We start from the raw sequence: 16,463 nt of genomic DNA, 5'->3' as shown, positions 1-16,463 counted from the left end.
CAGCCTGTTTGGGTGGAATAGTGCTTTTGGCCAACTGCATGTGTTCACAAGACTGATTTAATTACAAAAGACCAATGACCGTTCAACTGGGAGAGGGGTGGGCTCTTGAACATCCAATCAGTTCTTTGCACTGACAATTCAAGATTCTTAAGATTTGTTTCCTAATGCCCAAAGACTGAGCATTTAAAGAGATAAAGGAGGCTCAGGAAATAAATAATAATTAACACAAAGTAATTGATAAGATATGAAGAGAAGACCTCATGAGGACATTAATGTAATAAAAAGACATTTGGTTCAGTGAAAAACACTTTTGGATTGGTTGATCAGTGAATTTATTAATTATTTTATAAATCAACAATTAAAATGTCTCCTTTGTCTGAATACAGTGATGCATGGTTTTTGGCATCTGATCAATGATTGGCTGGGCAAATAATGGGCCGGCTTGAGAAATAATTGGCATTGCCGCTCTTGTCCAGCCCCTGTCAAACTTTTCCCTCATTGGCAGTTCAGTTTGATTCCAGAACAGGGTACTTCTCTTTATCGCTCATCATCCTTGGCAACCGACCATGAAGATCACCTTGGTGTCAGTGGCCACGGCGTTGGTGTTTTTGATGGGTGTCCATGGGCACCCACAGCCTCAGAAAGACTTCGACCTGCAGAGGGTGAGAGACCAGACTAATATATAAATGATGTGTAGAAATGTCATTCGGTTGCTTCATTAATATGCTTTCATTACCCAGGGTGCACCACACGCCGCACCACTCTGCATGGGGAACTGTGATTTTGTTCATGGGGTCCCAAAATTTGATGCAAAAATATTTTGTGACACCCTTTTCATTGTGAACTTCTTTCCATGGGGCACAGAGAATAGGAATTCTGCTGTAGCTGGAAGATCATTTTGAAAGATTTGAATACATATTCGAGAAATTCTGAAATTGCTTATCTCATTTTAATATGATATCTGTGTGAGAAACAAAATCAATGAGGGCCACCTTGTAGGTCTGGGCCCTTTGAGCCCTAATAAAAATTTGCCAATGATTACAACAAGCTGAGTTGGCTAGCCCAGAGATTTTTATTAAGGGGACTAACTATCTCTGGCTAGAGTAACTACCCGTAAGAAAAGAATTAGCATACATTGCTAATCGAGTGAAAGACTGCAACCACGTTTGCACATTGCTCCTGTCTGAATTTTACGATTTTCTACCTATGGTCATGACCCTGACAGATTTCATAACGTTTGGAAAAAGGGAGGGTTACTTTTACTACCAGTCTTTGAGGCACTCATGTTACAAAGACATTTTATGCTTTCTTTATTTCTGCTTTATTTCACTGGGCTAGTTGATTAAGAATGTTCACTCAAAAAAAGGATTTTCAATGGCTGTTCATTTTACTTAAGAAAATTACACCAATACAACGCAGATACATTGATTCTTTCTCTGAACATAAATGTTTAGTGTTGTATTAAAAATATTCGATTTAAACTATATTTGATTACTTTGTGCAGAAACAGCATAATTCAATTACTTCACCTGCATTCAGTCTAATTGATGCAATTACTTAGCATGCGGATATGATGAAAAAGGAAAGTTATCATGTGAGAAGAGCAACATACCACGAACGTTTGAGAAGTGGGCCTTTACATGTGATGAAGTATGTGAAGCATCAGTGAAAAAATGATTTCCCTCCATCAAATATCAAGATGCTAAATGCATATAATATATTGTTGTTATGTTGTGAAATCTTAGCAGAAGCTTTCTTTTCATTTTTGGAAATCTGGGAATTTTCTAGAAGTTCTTAATGTTTTTTTAACCATGACTTTCTAGCCATCGTGCTAGGATGTCAGTCTGATGGCACAGCATATTTTGTATGTGAAATTAATAGCCCATGAGCAAGGGGGATTACAAGACATCCAAGTAAGGATTTATGAGTATTCAGAGTTTAATATTTTATGACTGGTGTCAAGGAATTGAAATTAGCATGTTCAATAACCATGTCTCTGTCATTAAAAAATACAGGTGGTAACTCTAGAGTTCACTTGAAAGGGCAATGCATATTTGGAAATGATATTGTAGGTGTGGCTTAGTATATTCTGAAACCCTGTTTAAGTTGTATCAACTGAAAATATATTTAAATAAATATTAAGTGAAACAGAAGATTTATCTTCGGAGAACATGATACTAATAAGTTGACTGAATGCCAAATATAAAATTGAAGAGTAGGTCTACACTATTGCTTTTATTAGGTTGAACTTGATTTGGTTGTGTGTTCACAACAAAAGGTGATCATGTTGTTCCAAAAATATATTTAAAAGTTAATTATGTGTAACCGCTGTCCACAATTCAATTAAGTTCATTAAAAGCATTATTAAGTGTATTCTTATTCCCAATGATGGCCTAAGCTGTGTTCTGGCTTTCTCATAGGTTGTTTGACAGTCTTGTTGTTTTACCTCCCAATCATGTTTGTGAGGTGTAGACAGGACAGAGTTGCGTCAGAACAGAGGCTGAACCTAAAACAAACAGTGCTTTGGGTCAAAGGTCAGGTAGACAGCAGAGTTGCAACACTGATAGGATGAGTAGCAAAGCACGCCAAGTTTCCCTGGGGTGGAAAGACGGGACAAACTCAGCCATAGAACTGCCTTGTTATGAGATAAATGTCTTGAATCCCTGACTTACAGACTCTTCCTGTTGTTGACATTATGGAAAAAGACAAATCACTGGTTTGTGGGAGTACATTTTTGTCATTTAGCAGAAGCTCCCATCCGGAGTGGCTTTACAGTATCAAGTGATTACATTCTCATGCTTCCTCCGACTGTAAGCCAAATTCCTCAAATAAAGCCCTACCCAGTTAGCTAACTTCTTTTTTTTCAACCTCTTTTCAATGTTTTTTTGTCAACCAAAAAGCCATCTTTCAACATCTTGTGCTCATCAGAAAAGTCTTCACTGGTATTGATTTGACTCCATATATGATATGTAAACTACAGTTCTTGCCTGTACATTATCTTGCCTGTACATTATCTTGCCTGTACATTATCTTGCCTGTACATTATCTTGCCTGTACATTATCTTGCCTGTACATTATCTTCAGTTTCCTGGGAAGTGGCATCCGACTGGGCATCCGACTGTCCCTAGCAAGGTTACGTTGACTGTTGACATGGTTTTAGTTTGCAGGGAAGTGGTACCGTGTGGGCCTGGCCTATGACTCCCCGGGCTTCGTCCCATACAGAGACAAGCTCAGGGTATCCATGGGAATGCTGACACCACAGACCAATGGCAACGTCAACCTCACTATGTGGAGCCAGAGGTGAGCTACGGGCAGCGGCTGATGGAAACTTAGTCAGGGTGGGCGGGTTCAAGGTAAAAGATTTTTGCAGGACCCACATTGAAACCTATCGTTTACATTTCAGTCAATAGAACTAGGACCTGCATCAAAACCCATCCATTCTGTTTGAGTCAATAGTTCTAGGACCTGCATCAGCCCCACCTGTTGTCAACAGAAAGAACTGCAACAAAATTACTTTCTATAATTTATTATCTATGAATATAGCATCTTCCTAAATTGCATATCATTTGTGTTAGGATTTTATTTAATGTTCATTGGACCCTGCCTTGCTGCTTCAGACTGCCTTCTGACGATTCATGTTTGCAGTGGTAAGCCATAGGCTAAGTGTGAATATGGGGCTAGCCCCTCTCTCACAATGCAATGTACATTGTACGTGTGAAAATATTAATACGCATGCTCAGAACGTTAGATCACACAAATTTGATGCCAAGTGGGGCTGACAGCCGGTAGCCCCACTACAGCGTCATTTCGTATTTCAGACCTGATAGGTTGTCTGTCTGTCTGGCGCCAACATTACTCGGCAAGAAGAGTGAGGAGGGTAGATTGTCTTAGCTAGCTTGTTAGCTTCACAAACGCCAGGTAAGTTGAGAAAATGTATTAAGTGGATTTCATTCTCGAGCACTTCATTTGGAGGAGGAACCTGAAATAAAGCGACTTGGTGCCCATCAACCACGGGATATTGTCACTCAAACTGCTGGTAAAAGTTACCGCAGGTTTAACGTGGAGTGTTTTTTGAAGAAAAAGTGGCTAATGGTTAGCATGCAAAAGAAGGCACTCTTCAGTTTTCCATGTCTGCTATTTGGTGGAGATGGTACTTGGTCGAGGATTGGTTACAAAGATTTGTAAGATATTTCTGAGAGGATTGCAAAAATTGAGAGCAGCGGAAGTCATCTGGACAATGCTGTGAAAGTGGGCTTACTTGGAAGGGTAAATGTCACAGCCCAAGTTGACAGTGCATACAGGCGCTCCATTGAGCAGCATAACAGGTGAAGGAAAACCGGTACGGTCTCAGTCGGATCATAACGTATTAAACTGCGTGGTAATGTGAAACCGCACTGCGGGTGCACGACGAGTCCGTGGACTCCCTGAATCCTGGAATATTCAGATGCATTTTCGAGACTGTGTGTGAGGGCAATTCGAGACTTCAGAGGCACTATGACGCTCAGCCCATCTTTAAAGGAACATCTGGCACTGTACAAAACGAACTGTTAGACTGTATGTATGTAATGTACAGAGAGAAGTTGGTCAAGCAATTGGATGAGACATTTGTTGCCATCCAGGCAGATGAGACAACTAATGTCTCCTGTACATCACAAATTGTGGTTGTGTAGCGATACATGTTGCCTGACAATACAGTGACAGAGAGGCTTTTGGAGTTTGTGGAAGTCAAAGATAAAACTGGACTCTGCCTCTTTAATAGCATCAAGGGTGTGCTGGAACCACTGAAGCTGGGAGAAAAGCTGATCGCTCAGACTTATGATGGTGCGGCTGTAATGAGTGGAAACGTCAGAGGGGTACAGACACTAATGAAAGAGACATACCCACATGCCCAGTTTGTTCACTGCTCCTGTGTATGGAGGACATACACAAACAACTAGGATGGGATGAGGCCACCATAAGTGAGGCATGCAGCCTCTGGGACCAAGCCTTTCTGCAGCGGCTGGATTTTTTTTTCTTTCTTCCTTATGCCAGAAGTTGATGTTTTATACAACACTGCAAAAACGGAACATTGATGCATCTGGGATTAGCAGTGCGTTCACCCGTTTCAAGGAGAATGTCCAGAATATGCAGAAGCAAACTAATGAATGGGCTGCCACCATTCACGATGGAACAGACGAGTCAGGCCGACGAGTAACCAACACAACGCCGGTGATGAAAGAGGCATGCAACACACACATCTCCCAGGTGGAGCAGAGGTTTTCACAAAGTGACCACCTGATCGCTGCCAAGCTGGTTGACAGCTCGCTCTTCCCACAATTTGTCCTGTCATTCCCTACATCTGAGCTTGACTGTGCGGTGAAACTATGGCCTCTAGGAAATGTTGAAGTCTGAGCTGACCACTCTGTACTGCCACACTGAGCTTCACACTGGTAAGACGGCCCTGTCTCTGTTAAGATCCATCCATGAGAACAACCTAGAGGAGGCTTTTGCTGAGACTGTCACTCTGCTGAAAATTATCATAACAACACCTATGACGACATCCGAGTCAGAGAGGAACTTTTCCACCTTGACGAGGGTAAAAACCTTCAATCGCAATACCATGGGACAGCCGCGACCATCGAAAGCCAGCTGATTCAGCAGCTACATGACTTAATTCCCAAAGCAATCGAAAAGTTTGCCCAGATGAAGAACCGCCGTGGCACCTTTCTCTTCAAGTGAGCCCTCAGCCTTGGTGAGTGAAAGCATATTTTATCATCCTGCCTTTGTGGTGCTGGTCTGTGCATTGGTCATATTTTTGTGCTGGATCGATTAATATAGATGGTGACGAGTGTCAGTGTGTCCATGCTTATCTATTAAGGTTGTTGTCATAGAATGGTTCTGTATCCCTAAAAAGTGTTTCCGCTTCGTTGTGGCCTTCAGTGGTGTTGAGCTCATTGCTGTTCGCTTATGGCTCTGTAGGCACATTGGTTCTGTGCTTGGTTGAATTCCTAATTTAGGTTTGTAAATGTGACAGTGGTTATTTTACGTGTGTGAGAGAGAAGGAGAGCAATTACACAAGAAGGTCTCTTTCTCTCTCCAGTATGTGTACTAAAACACCTGGTAGAAACACGCCGCTCTGTCGTTAAGTGTTTTGTGGAGCCACGCTGTTTGTTGATGTGTTAAATAAACACATCAGAAGCAAGAGGGAGTTTTGTAGCTTTACTGGTATGTATCCTATATTTTGAAATGGTTTGTGCCCCACCAATTTTTTACATATGAAAACGCCTCAAGAACCCACATCGAAACCCATCGATTCCGTTTCAGTCATTAGTACTAGGACCTGCATCGAAACCCGCGTCGCGTACACACAGAAAGCAGTTCCACTGTGAATTGTCAGCCACAACAGCTAGTCTGTATGAAATTACTTCTTTTTGCATGCGTGAATGTGTTAACATACTATGGTGGCAGGTAGCCCAGTGAGGAACTGGTTTCAAGCATAAAGTTGACTAGGTTAAACACTAAAATAATATTTTCTTATGCCCTTGAGCAAGACCTTGAACCCTTATTGCTCCTGCCTGTTACTATGGATGAGGGTCTGCTAAATACTGGGGATCTGCTAAACCAACTGTTAAAATATATGCAGCTGCGGAAAGAATTAAGAGACTACTGCACCTTTTTCTTTCTTTTCCAAAAAAGTCGAAAAGGTAGGGTTTGAGTGAGGATCAGAAGGGTTAAAATTAAGAGACCACTGCAAATTGAACACTTCTCAAAACTTTCCTTTTCAACTTTTTTGGAAATGAAAGAAAAGGGTGCAGTGGTTTATTAATTTTATCCGGAGCTGTATATTTACTGTGACGCCATTACGGGTCAATTCATGTAATGTTCTTTATCGTTGTCTGAAGTTCGTCAGGTTGCCGCAGTAAGCTTTACACATATGAGAAGACAGCGACACCTGGTGCCTTCACCTATTTCAGCACACGTGAGTAATCGAATTTCTCAGCTTGACTTAATAAGAAAATATACTTTTCTCAGTAGCTCCATGAAGAAACAGCATATTTCTTCAAAGTTTGGAGTAGGGAGTTCAACTTAAACAGGTCTGGAAGGCAGAAATGTATGTGATGTGTTGACTTAATGTTGTGGTCCAAATGTAATTAGAAGCATTCTTCAATTCTCTTATGAAGGTTTTATGAACATTTGACCAGGATATTGTCAGGAGAAAAAGAGTGACTTGTAGAGCAATTGGTATAACATGGAGGAAGACAAAATGGAGAGGTTAAAAGATGACATTGTCATTGTTTTTCAAGGACATAACAAGGAGAAGGACATCACAGTAGTGGAGACTAACTATAATCAATATGCGCTGGTTCTGAAGCACAAGAACATGGACAGAGAGTACACACAGGTGGCCCTTTATGGTAAGTATTTTCACCTGTGACTGACCATTGCTTGAACATGGGTTTCCTGTGCAATAAAAAAATATATATATTAGCCCACTAAGCTAAACCGTAAGCTGGAGGATTTTGAGGGCTCATGCAAGCGTGGTTCACCAAACCACTTGTGTTATGTGTTACATACTCGAAGAGGAACTGGGGCATTGGAGGTCTCATTTTTAACATTATTGTAGACTGTACAGTGGATATTTTGCATTGTGTTGAAATGCACAGCTTTTTGCAACACGGCAAAATCTTGTTCTTTGTCTGATGACACAGGTCGGTCCCAGAAGTTAAAGCCTGATGTGCTTCAGAAGTTTAGAGACTTCGCTACTTCTCAAGGATTTCCCAAGGATGCCATTATGACTCCAACGCTTACAGGTAAGACAAGTTCACACACAAATGCTACTTGGTTTTTGAACTTTTTATGGAGACAGTGTATGTCAAAATGTTGTGTTTTCATTGTTGTTTACAGAGAACTGCCCTCCTTCCAAACACAAGGTGGGTCCCCAGAAATCTGTTCCTGTCAATAGTCCTGTCTTTTCAACCCATTACTACAATTAGTGAAACATCTGATATTTGAATAAAATTTTGTTTTATTTTCTTTGCGCTCCTTCAGACCAGAAGGACATCATGATGCTCGTGTATCGGCTTCCCAGCACCAGTTTCCCGAGCACTTAGATCACCTTTGTCTCTCCATTGGAACAAAGCATTAGAACTTCAGCACACGTTACCGTACAAGTTCATCCTGCGTTGGGTTCCATTGAAACATGCACTTATGGACACCACTTCTTATTTTATTACCAACACCTCCATTGATATCTGGTTATTATACCTTCTGTACCACAGACTGTTACATTCCTTTTCCTTTCTGAATCTCAATGTGAAGACACGTCAGTGTGTTGTGGAATGCTGCTAATGCTAAATAAATGCTTGTTTTTCCTACCCACTGTGCTTCAAAATCTTATTGTTTGCTCTTTGGAGTTTTAGTCTAGGTATCTGTATAAGATAAGTTGTGACAACTGCTGATGTAATAAGGTCTTAATAACATCAATCTGATTGAAAGGAGAGATAGAAGTTGATTACAGAAGCTACTTCTGTCTCTTAGGTTTGTGTGACAGATATTTTGTGCCTTCAATTTTGTTTACACTGCTACATGAGTCATGGATCAATCCTGGGAGAGGGGCCCAGTTATCAATATGGTTATTTAATAGGATGTGTATGTGCGCTTGTGCAGGCCTGCCTCCCTGTGTGTGCTGATGTGTGTTTGGTTATCTTAAGATAAATGCACTACATGTAAATTTGTCGGGATGAGAGTGTCTGCTAAATGATTCAAATGTAAACTGTAGTTTCATATGTCATTTTGAGCACTTTACAATGACACCACATACTGTGGATAGTGAAATGAATTAGCCACCTTTGACTTTTTCACATGTCCTTACTTTACAAGGTATGATGGAAATTGATTTACTTTTTTGCAGTTGATCTATCAAAAATAATGTATAATGTCAATGTGTAAATAAACTATTTATCTTTTGCTACTTAATACAAAGATACTGCACAAATCACAAAAAGGTTATTGCCTCCTTACTTTCAAGTAAGTATACATCATTGTATGGGCATGCTTGACACCAGAACTGAGGTATTTTTTCAGATAAAAAGAATTGGAATGCAGATAAGCACTGGCAAATAATTCTAAATGAAAACTTGCTTCAGTCTGCTTTACACCAGACACTGGAGGAGGAATTGACCTTTCAGTGGGCCAATAGTCATGAACACAAGTCTAAATATACCCTGGAGTGGCTTACTCACAATGCGCTGAATGCATTCAGTTTTTTGACAGTTACAGGTTTTACTTATTTTTGTAACTTTTAACACTTAATAATATTTGTATAGCTATGATCCCAAACACTGTGCATAATTAATTTTGGAAATAATAATTAGGAGAAATTTTCCACAATCCAGGGATGTATATATATTATAGACTATATTATAAACCCAAAAATACACACAATATCTTGAAGTACTTATCCAATCAAGTATATTTATTATTATTAGTATATTACATTCAATTATTTTAATATTTAAAAATAAATTGTTATTTCTTCCACTTTGACACTAAATATTTTGTGGAGTTTATGAAAGCAGTTAAATCTGTTTCATCCCACATTGTAACACAATTTGTTTTGTGAAAATGTCCAATGGGGGTTAATACTCATACAATCCCGTTTTTGAGTTCAGAACAGACTTTTCAGAGGACTCCAATGTTTTGGTTTTAGCTATACTGCTACCATTCTTTGGTGCTCAAATGTGCAAAAATGTAATGATTTTTTCCCACATTTGAAGTCCAGTGTTTCACATAAATGGACAAACAGATAAGAAGAACTTTGCTCTATTTGTTTATTGCGTGATAGGTTACATGAAGGAGGAAAACACATAGTTCAATGCCCTTTGGGTGGCTAGCATAGTCCAATGGAGGTGGTCTCGGTGGAAGACTCCAAGGGTAGGTGTGTGGACTCTCCTGGCTGATCCGTGGGCTCGGAGGAACCTCAGTTTGAGGTTTGAACTGGAGACAGATCAACTGAATCATGCACCAGAGTTCCACACTTGTCATTCTTCTGGGCTTCGTGGGTCTCCTCCATGGAGTTCCAGTGCTCACAGACCCTCTCTACACCACACAGGAGAACTTTGATCTGAGCAAGGTAAGGAGCCAGAACCATGGGCGATCCAAGGAGCTTTTTCTCCCACTCTATTGCTAAGAAGTTAAAAATAGCATGCATTAAAAATGTGGTCGTTTAGCCCATTGCCAATACCAGCTGCAGGATTTGGTTGAGAGCAGTATACTGCGTGGGTAAAGTGTTGATGAGAGGTTCCTGCTTTTGCATGGTCATTTATTGTTTTATAAGTGCATCTGTATATTATCAATCCCCAATGCATAATTCTTGGACTTATAAAAACAAAACAAATCTAGGAAACCAGAACCAAATGATGCATATCTGTCTTAATTCTGTCTCAGTTCATGGGGAAGTGGCATGACATTGCGGTGGCATCCACCTGTCCCTGGATGCAACGCCATAAAGGGGACGCAGCCATCGGCACTCTGGAGCTGCAAACCGGGAGCACCGAAGGCAAAATCAGCATGACAAGAAAAATGAAGAAGTGAGGTTCTACGCAGGCACACACACACACTAAACTGTCCCTAATATTGCTTTATGATTCACTAAAATGTGTGTGTACGTGTGTGTGTGAGAAGGCTTGGGACATGTAAGCAGATCTCTGGTGAATATCAGATTACAGATACACCTGGAAGATTCACCTACCATGTTGCCAGTGAGTCTATTCATAACTTGAATCCCAAATCAACCCCTAACTTTGACTTCTTAGGCACCTATACCTCTTACACACTAGTGGCTCAGAGAAAATTGTAAAAAGTAATGTTTCCATAGTGACTGCTCACATACCGGATGGAATTTCAGACCTACTTGATTTTACATATCAAATTCTCTAAGACAAGGGTCTGGGAGATAAGGTCTAATGATTGATGAGAGGTCAAAGGTGAGAATTGACTACTATGTGTTTTTCCATGTAGAGTGGGGGGCTGACGTTGATGCCTATGTGGTTCACACAAACTACGACGAGTACGCCATCGTCCTTATGAGCAAACAGAAGACAGGTGGAGAAAAGACCAAGTCTGCCAAGCTGTACAGTAAGTTTTGTGACTCTAGTGTCACTATTTTTACAGACGGGGGGCTGGTCTCTTGAAAAATGTCTTCATCTTAATCATACTTGTAAAAATGTATTTGACATATCAAATACATTAGCATGGTACAAGATCCATTGGCGTTGGGTCGCTCCTACCTATGTTAATCGTCGTGTTTGTTTTGCATAACAGTCATAGGATGTCATCATACAGCAGCATTGGCGTTCAGTATAATGTCACATTAAAACACTGCCCCTTCAGGTCGCACCATGGAAGTGCGGGATACTATCCTAGATGACTTCAAGAGACTGGTGAAGGAGCAAGGCATGGCTGATGACACCGTCGTTGTCAAACAGAACAAAGGTATATAAGTAAAAAACACACACACAAACAATACACTATATATTCTATATTCCATTCATGTGTAATTTCTTTGTAGTCTGCAAAAACATAGCTAGCACATTCTATATTGCATGTAGTAGTAGGAGGTTATCCAGTTGTTGATGGTACCCCATTACAGGGGCATGTTAGGGGTGTACTCACTTTTGTGAGATACGGTAAATAAGTATTTGGTCCCTTTGCCATGACAACTCCAAATTTAGCTCAGTGGCATCCTGTGTTCTCTGATCACCCTTGACATGTCTCTAGGACTTGACTGGAGTCCACCTGTGGCAAATTCAATTGATTGGATAAAGCATTAAAAGTTCCCAGGAGCTAAGTGGGCTCCATCTTTGTGAAATGAATGGAAAGTTTGGAACCACCTAGATTCTTCTGGGAGCTGGCCATCTGGCCAAACTAAGTAACCAAACAAGAAAGGCCTTGATGGCATGACACTGCCACCACCACCACAGACAGAGGTCAATTTTGATCTGATCAGACAATAGAATCTCCCTTCACTTGGTCGGAGAGTCTCCCACATCCCATTTTTGCTGAGATTTGATGTGAGTTCTTTTTGCCACTGTCCTGTAAAGGCCAATTTAGTGAAGCACATGAGCTATTGTTGCAGTGTGGATAGTGTCTCCCAGCTCAGCTGTGGAAGACTAACTCCTTTAGAGTTGCCAAAAACCTCTTGGTGGCCGCCTGACTAGCGCCCTTCTCATCTGGATACGTTTCGTCAGGGCTACACAGATTTACAGTTGAGACATATTCTCTCCATTTTCTAAAAATGGAATTTACTGTCATTATTTACCGTCATTATGTTTGCCCAATGAACACTTTGTCTCGTTTCCCAGGTGAGTGTATACCAGGAGTGGAGACGGTCCAAACAGAACCTCAGCCCGATATTACGGTAACTCTATTTCCTGTATTCAATTATTGGTGGTGTGGAATGGTACAATATTCCTTACTCTAGTGACTCTTTCAAGTGATTCAGAAGCCTGCATGCTATGCTGTTGTGATTAGCTGAAGGAGTGTTTCCTTCCAACACTCTGATTCCACTAACATCCTGGTGGAGCAAGTAATCTGTAAAGAAGCAGAATGAATTGACGCGGCATGTCTAGGAGGAAGAATGTTGCGATCTTTGACTCACCTAAGCCTGTTAGGACTTCCTGTGATTAAAATTATGTTTTAACTACTGATTGGAATCAATTTAAGAGAAAATCAGTTTAAGAGATAAAAGGGGATCAAACCTCAATTTAAAATAGGGAGAACCAATAACAAAATATGTTTCTAAACGGATTCCAAATACTCCTCACCAGCAATCAGTGGAGATAATTGGTATAATTGGTATACTTTATGAATTGACTGGAATTAAAATAGAATTCACTTCAACCCTGTTAACCTCTGACCTGTATGTCCCCAGAGAACTAAAAGGAATGTAGTCCTCTCTGAGCCTGCCACTGATGAAGGCTCCGGTATGAGTGAAAACACCACGCTCTTCAGTGCAGGTGAGGGTGCATGGTGGGCCTGTATTTGCTCTATGTAGTTTTATTCAGTGAGTGACTGCAATACGATAAACACATTTTATTTTTACAGATACATGTACATACATGCAAGACAGTGTATGTGTGAATTGACTGTCACTTAGGGCTGATCCATCTTTAGCCTAGTGAGCTTGGCTAAATAGTGTTGTTTTTCACAAATACTTTTTGGCTAATAATGTGGGGCTTGAGGAGAAAGAAATTGTTATATATTAGAAATTCAAATAGTGGCTGTTTCAGTTTGTCTCTTCAGATAGAACTCCCTGAACATGTCAGACTGTTTCTCAGTGCTATTATACATTTGTACTTAGAGTCTTGTAAAGCATCGCCGGATGTGGGTCCCTGTTTTGGCATGGTGCAGCGCTACTTCTACAACTCCACCAGCATGTCCTGTCAGCTGTTCAGCTATGGAGGCTGCTCGGGCAACCAGAACAACTTTGTCACAGAAAGGGATTGTCTGCAGAGCTGTCGCACTGAGGGTAAGTGAATGGAGTGTGAAAGGAATGTGAGAGAGGAGGTGCTTCTGAGGACCACACTCTCATGAATTTGAAGTCCTCAAGACTTCAGTTGGCTCACAGTTCCTCCCAGACTCCTGGAGTGAAATAAATAACAGCTTGACTCCCAACCAAGTTGGGAATATGGCGTTGTTTTAGTTGAAGCAACTTTAAGCCAACGTATCACTGCTACAAAATAAATGAGTGATTTGATTAGCTTGGTTCAAGACTATCCTATTAATGAGACCTGAATAACTGTAGAATTCAATGCTTTTCCAGAGTCATGTTTGAAGAAAGACATTTAAAACATACACTCATGGCAGTTTATTATGTTAATCCATTTAGTAGTTGGTTAAACACCCCTATTGCTTCCAGACCAACCTGAATCCTTTGAGGCATGAATTCTACAGTTTCTTTTAAATATTCCATAGATATTCTTTTGGGTTGTGGTCCGGGGCCTGCCCAGAGCACAGAGGTAAACTGAAGTAGCAGTTCTATACCTCGAGACATACGTGATTTGTTATAAAGTTATAAAGAGACATTTCTCACAACATGCTGTCAACTGGAGCTGCTTTCTCTTCTCTTAATCGGATAGAAGTGGAACCCAGTGCGGTTGTCTGCAACAATAACCAACAAGTTGTGTTATAGGTGATGTTCTGCACTGTTAGTCTGGGTTGTATTTCAGGAATAAACTGGACTGGACCAAGGCTGGAGTGATCTCAGGCACATAGACACACAGTTCCCAAATTCCCATTTAACCCCTGTTGGTATCCTCTGTCAGTATGTTTTGATGGTAGGCAAATTGTAGTGTGTCCAGTGATCCTGGTAATCAAGCCCTTGCCAGGTGGTGTCACAGGAGGACTGTAAACATTTTCAAAAGACTCTTTTTTCCATGTTCGCCATTGAATTGCATGGCCAGCAAGGAAATCACTACCAGTGCATCATGTCTTCAACCAACTGGATCTTGTTCAGCTTCTTCATGACTACAAGATTATTACTAAATGGCTGCCCAAAATATCTGCATTGTCCCTGCACTTACCCTACAGTACTGAATTTACATACACACACACACACACACACACACACACACAGAACATGTACACATGCATATTGAATTTGCATACACACAGTGACAGCATTGTTGTACAAGACCTTGTTAAGACATTCTAAGAATTTCACTGTTTGTCACAAACCCAATTTGAAGGGTTTTGAGGACAGTATATTACATCTCATGTGTCATGTATTTCCCTCTGTCTGGGTGGTTCTTTTTACTCCAGCTGCCTGTAGATTACCCATGGATGCTCAGCCATGCACTGGACAGCCCCAGATCTGGGCCTTTGACTCAAACTCGGGACTTTGCCTGGCATATAAAAAAGGATATTGCCAGAACAACAGCAATAAGTTCTACTCTAAAAGAGAGTGTGATGAGTACTGTGGGGTGACAAAGGATGGTAAGAAAAGGGGAAAGATGACCAGCCAAACACACATAAACACACTAACCGTAAACTCAGCTATATTGTAACTCCCAAATCCTAACCCCTAACTTTCATTATAGCCCTAACCTTAACCCCTTAGCATAAAAATACCTTTTGGTCCTTACTAATATAGAAAAAAAAGTTCACATATACAGATAAACATTTAAAAATGCTATTTATTTCATATGTTTTTGTCTTGACTGTGTTATAGGTGAAGGCGAGTTCTTCAAAGCAAACTAAAGAGGAGAGTAAAGAGAATGAACACATTATTCAGCTGAAGCCACAGACTGGGTCAGCAACACCAAAAGACTAATTCACTACTGAACACAACAAAATAAAATGATTAATTAACCTGGAATGGCATCATGATTTATATGAAAAGCATATTTTTTGTTTAACTGGGAACTGAATATGTTAAATGGGCTTTGATATATGTTAAACCTTGCATGATGATAAGGTAATTGTTTACTTATTAGTGAAATAAAATCAATTAGATGTGCTTGCCAAAGGCAAAACATTAAGCTAGATATCTGTAATATGCTTTTATTACTGCAGCTTGCATAGCCTTAGGTTCAGTCTTCAAAATATTTACTGAGGCTTGATTAGCAAGAGGTCCCAGCTTCAATCTTCCACATATATTATTATTATTGGGGTTTGCATGGCTAAAGTTCCCGGAAGGTGCTAACCAGCGCATACAATAATCCAAATTCTCCCTTAAAGCTGCACTAGGTAGGACATTTTCAGTAAAAACCAATTACAGCATTTTGCAATTATTCACGGTTCCACACCAATGCCTAATAGAGAATGAAGTTCTGAATAATAATCTGAAATATAGAATTACCTGTTCCAAAAAATGCACTAACTCAAAGTTCAACATTCTTCTTAGCCTTGGCTTAGGGTTCCTGGCCATAGAGAGCAAGTCTGTCTTCTTTCACTTCTTTGCAGTTTTGGTAGTGTATGCTGTAGTAGACAAGGGAGGAATTGGCAGTTTGGTGTCCTGGTCTCTAGCTGCCATTATAGTGTCTTACAGTAAGTGAACTTCGCTCCCTATGGCATACTTATGATGTATATCATCCAGGTAAAATGCGCGTACACAAAACAAGCCAAGGAGAAAAGCCCGCCAGGGCAGGAATGGGATGGCTAGAACAGAATTGACAGGAAAGTAGCAGCATGCTCCAAAAATTATAAATTGACATTCCACTGACACTGAACTTTTGTTTTGTCTGTGTTGCTAAACAACTCTTAAAGGGCCTCATTAGCTTACACAACATATTTATAGGGGACAAATCTTTAGATTTTTACTGAAAGAAATCCTATCTAGTGCATCTTTAAAAGCTATGTAACTACAGTAGCTGCAGATTTAGGGGGGATGGGGAGTCAATATTACAGACAGGTCACTTTGACCCTGTTGGAAAAGAGTGACAATTCCGGGATCTATTGACACTGACCCCCTCAACAGATAATTC

The 16,463-nt window shown here is 40.4% G+C and overlaps 2 protein-coding genes across 2 annotated transcripts; both read left to right on the top strand.

Annotated features, from left to right (window-relative positions):
• Positions 1-481: 481 nt before the first annotated feature.
• Positions 482-8,377, top strand: ptgdsa (prostaglandin D2 synthase a). Its single transcript, XM_010877362.5, has 7 exons — positions 482-662; positions 3,161-3,300; positions 6,882-6,958; positions 7,284-7,394; positions 7,689-7,790; positions 7,885-7,910; positions 8,029-8,377. The coding sequence occupies exons 1-7, from the start codon at positions 567-569 to the stop codon at positions 8,044-8,046; spliced, it is 570 nt and encodes a 189-aa protein (XP_010875664.1). The 5' UTR covers positions 482-566; the 3' UTR covers positions 8,047-8,377.
• Positions 8,378-9,983: 1,606 nt separating this feature from the next.
• ambp (alpha-1-microglobulin/bikunin precursor) lies at positions 9,984-15,346 on the top strand. The gene is given in 10 exon segments (NM_001303632.1): positions 9,984-10,111; positions 10,426-10,568; positions 10,663-10,739; positions 10,999-11,115; positions 11,371-11,472; positions 12,342-12,397; positions 12,911-12,995; positions 13,340-13,507; positions 14,800-14,973; positions 15,209-15,346. Coding segments are annotated over 10 exon segments (1,065 nt in total). The 5' UTR covers positions 9,984-9,997; the 3' UTR covers positions 15,238-15,346.
• Positions 15,347-16,463: the final 1,117 nt, after the last annotated feature.

This window comes from Esox lucius, chromosome 14 (assembly GCF_011004845.1).
Source record: "Esox lucius isolate fEsoLuc1 chromosome 14, fEsoLuc1.pri, whole genome shotgun sequence".
NCBI classification, from domain to species: Eukaryota; Metazoa; Chordata; class Actinopteri; order Esociformes; family Esocidae; genus Esox; species Esox lucius.
Note: the sequence above shows the minus strand (reverse complement) of the source record. Positions and strands in the feature narration are given on the sequence as shown.

Bases quoted from the DNA above. Each gene is read 5' to 3' on its own strand.
- ptgdsa (XM_010877362.5), top strand. From the start codon at position 567: ATGAAGATCACCTTGGTGTCAGTGGCCACGGCGTTGGTGTTTTTGATG. The intron at 6,959-7,283 runs GTGAGTAATCGA...TTGTTTTTCAAG, and splicing joins CTTCACCTATTTCAGCACAC to GACATAACAAGGAGAAGGAC. The intron at 7,791-7,884 runs GTAAGACAAGTT...TGTTGTTTACAG, and splicing joins TATGACTCCAACGCTTACAG to AGAACTGCCCTCCTTCCAAA.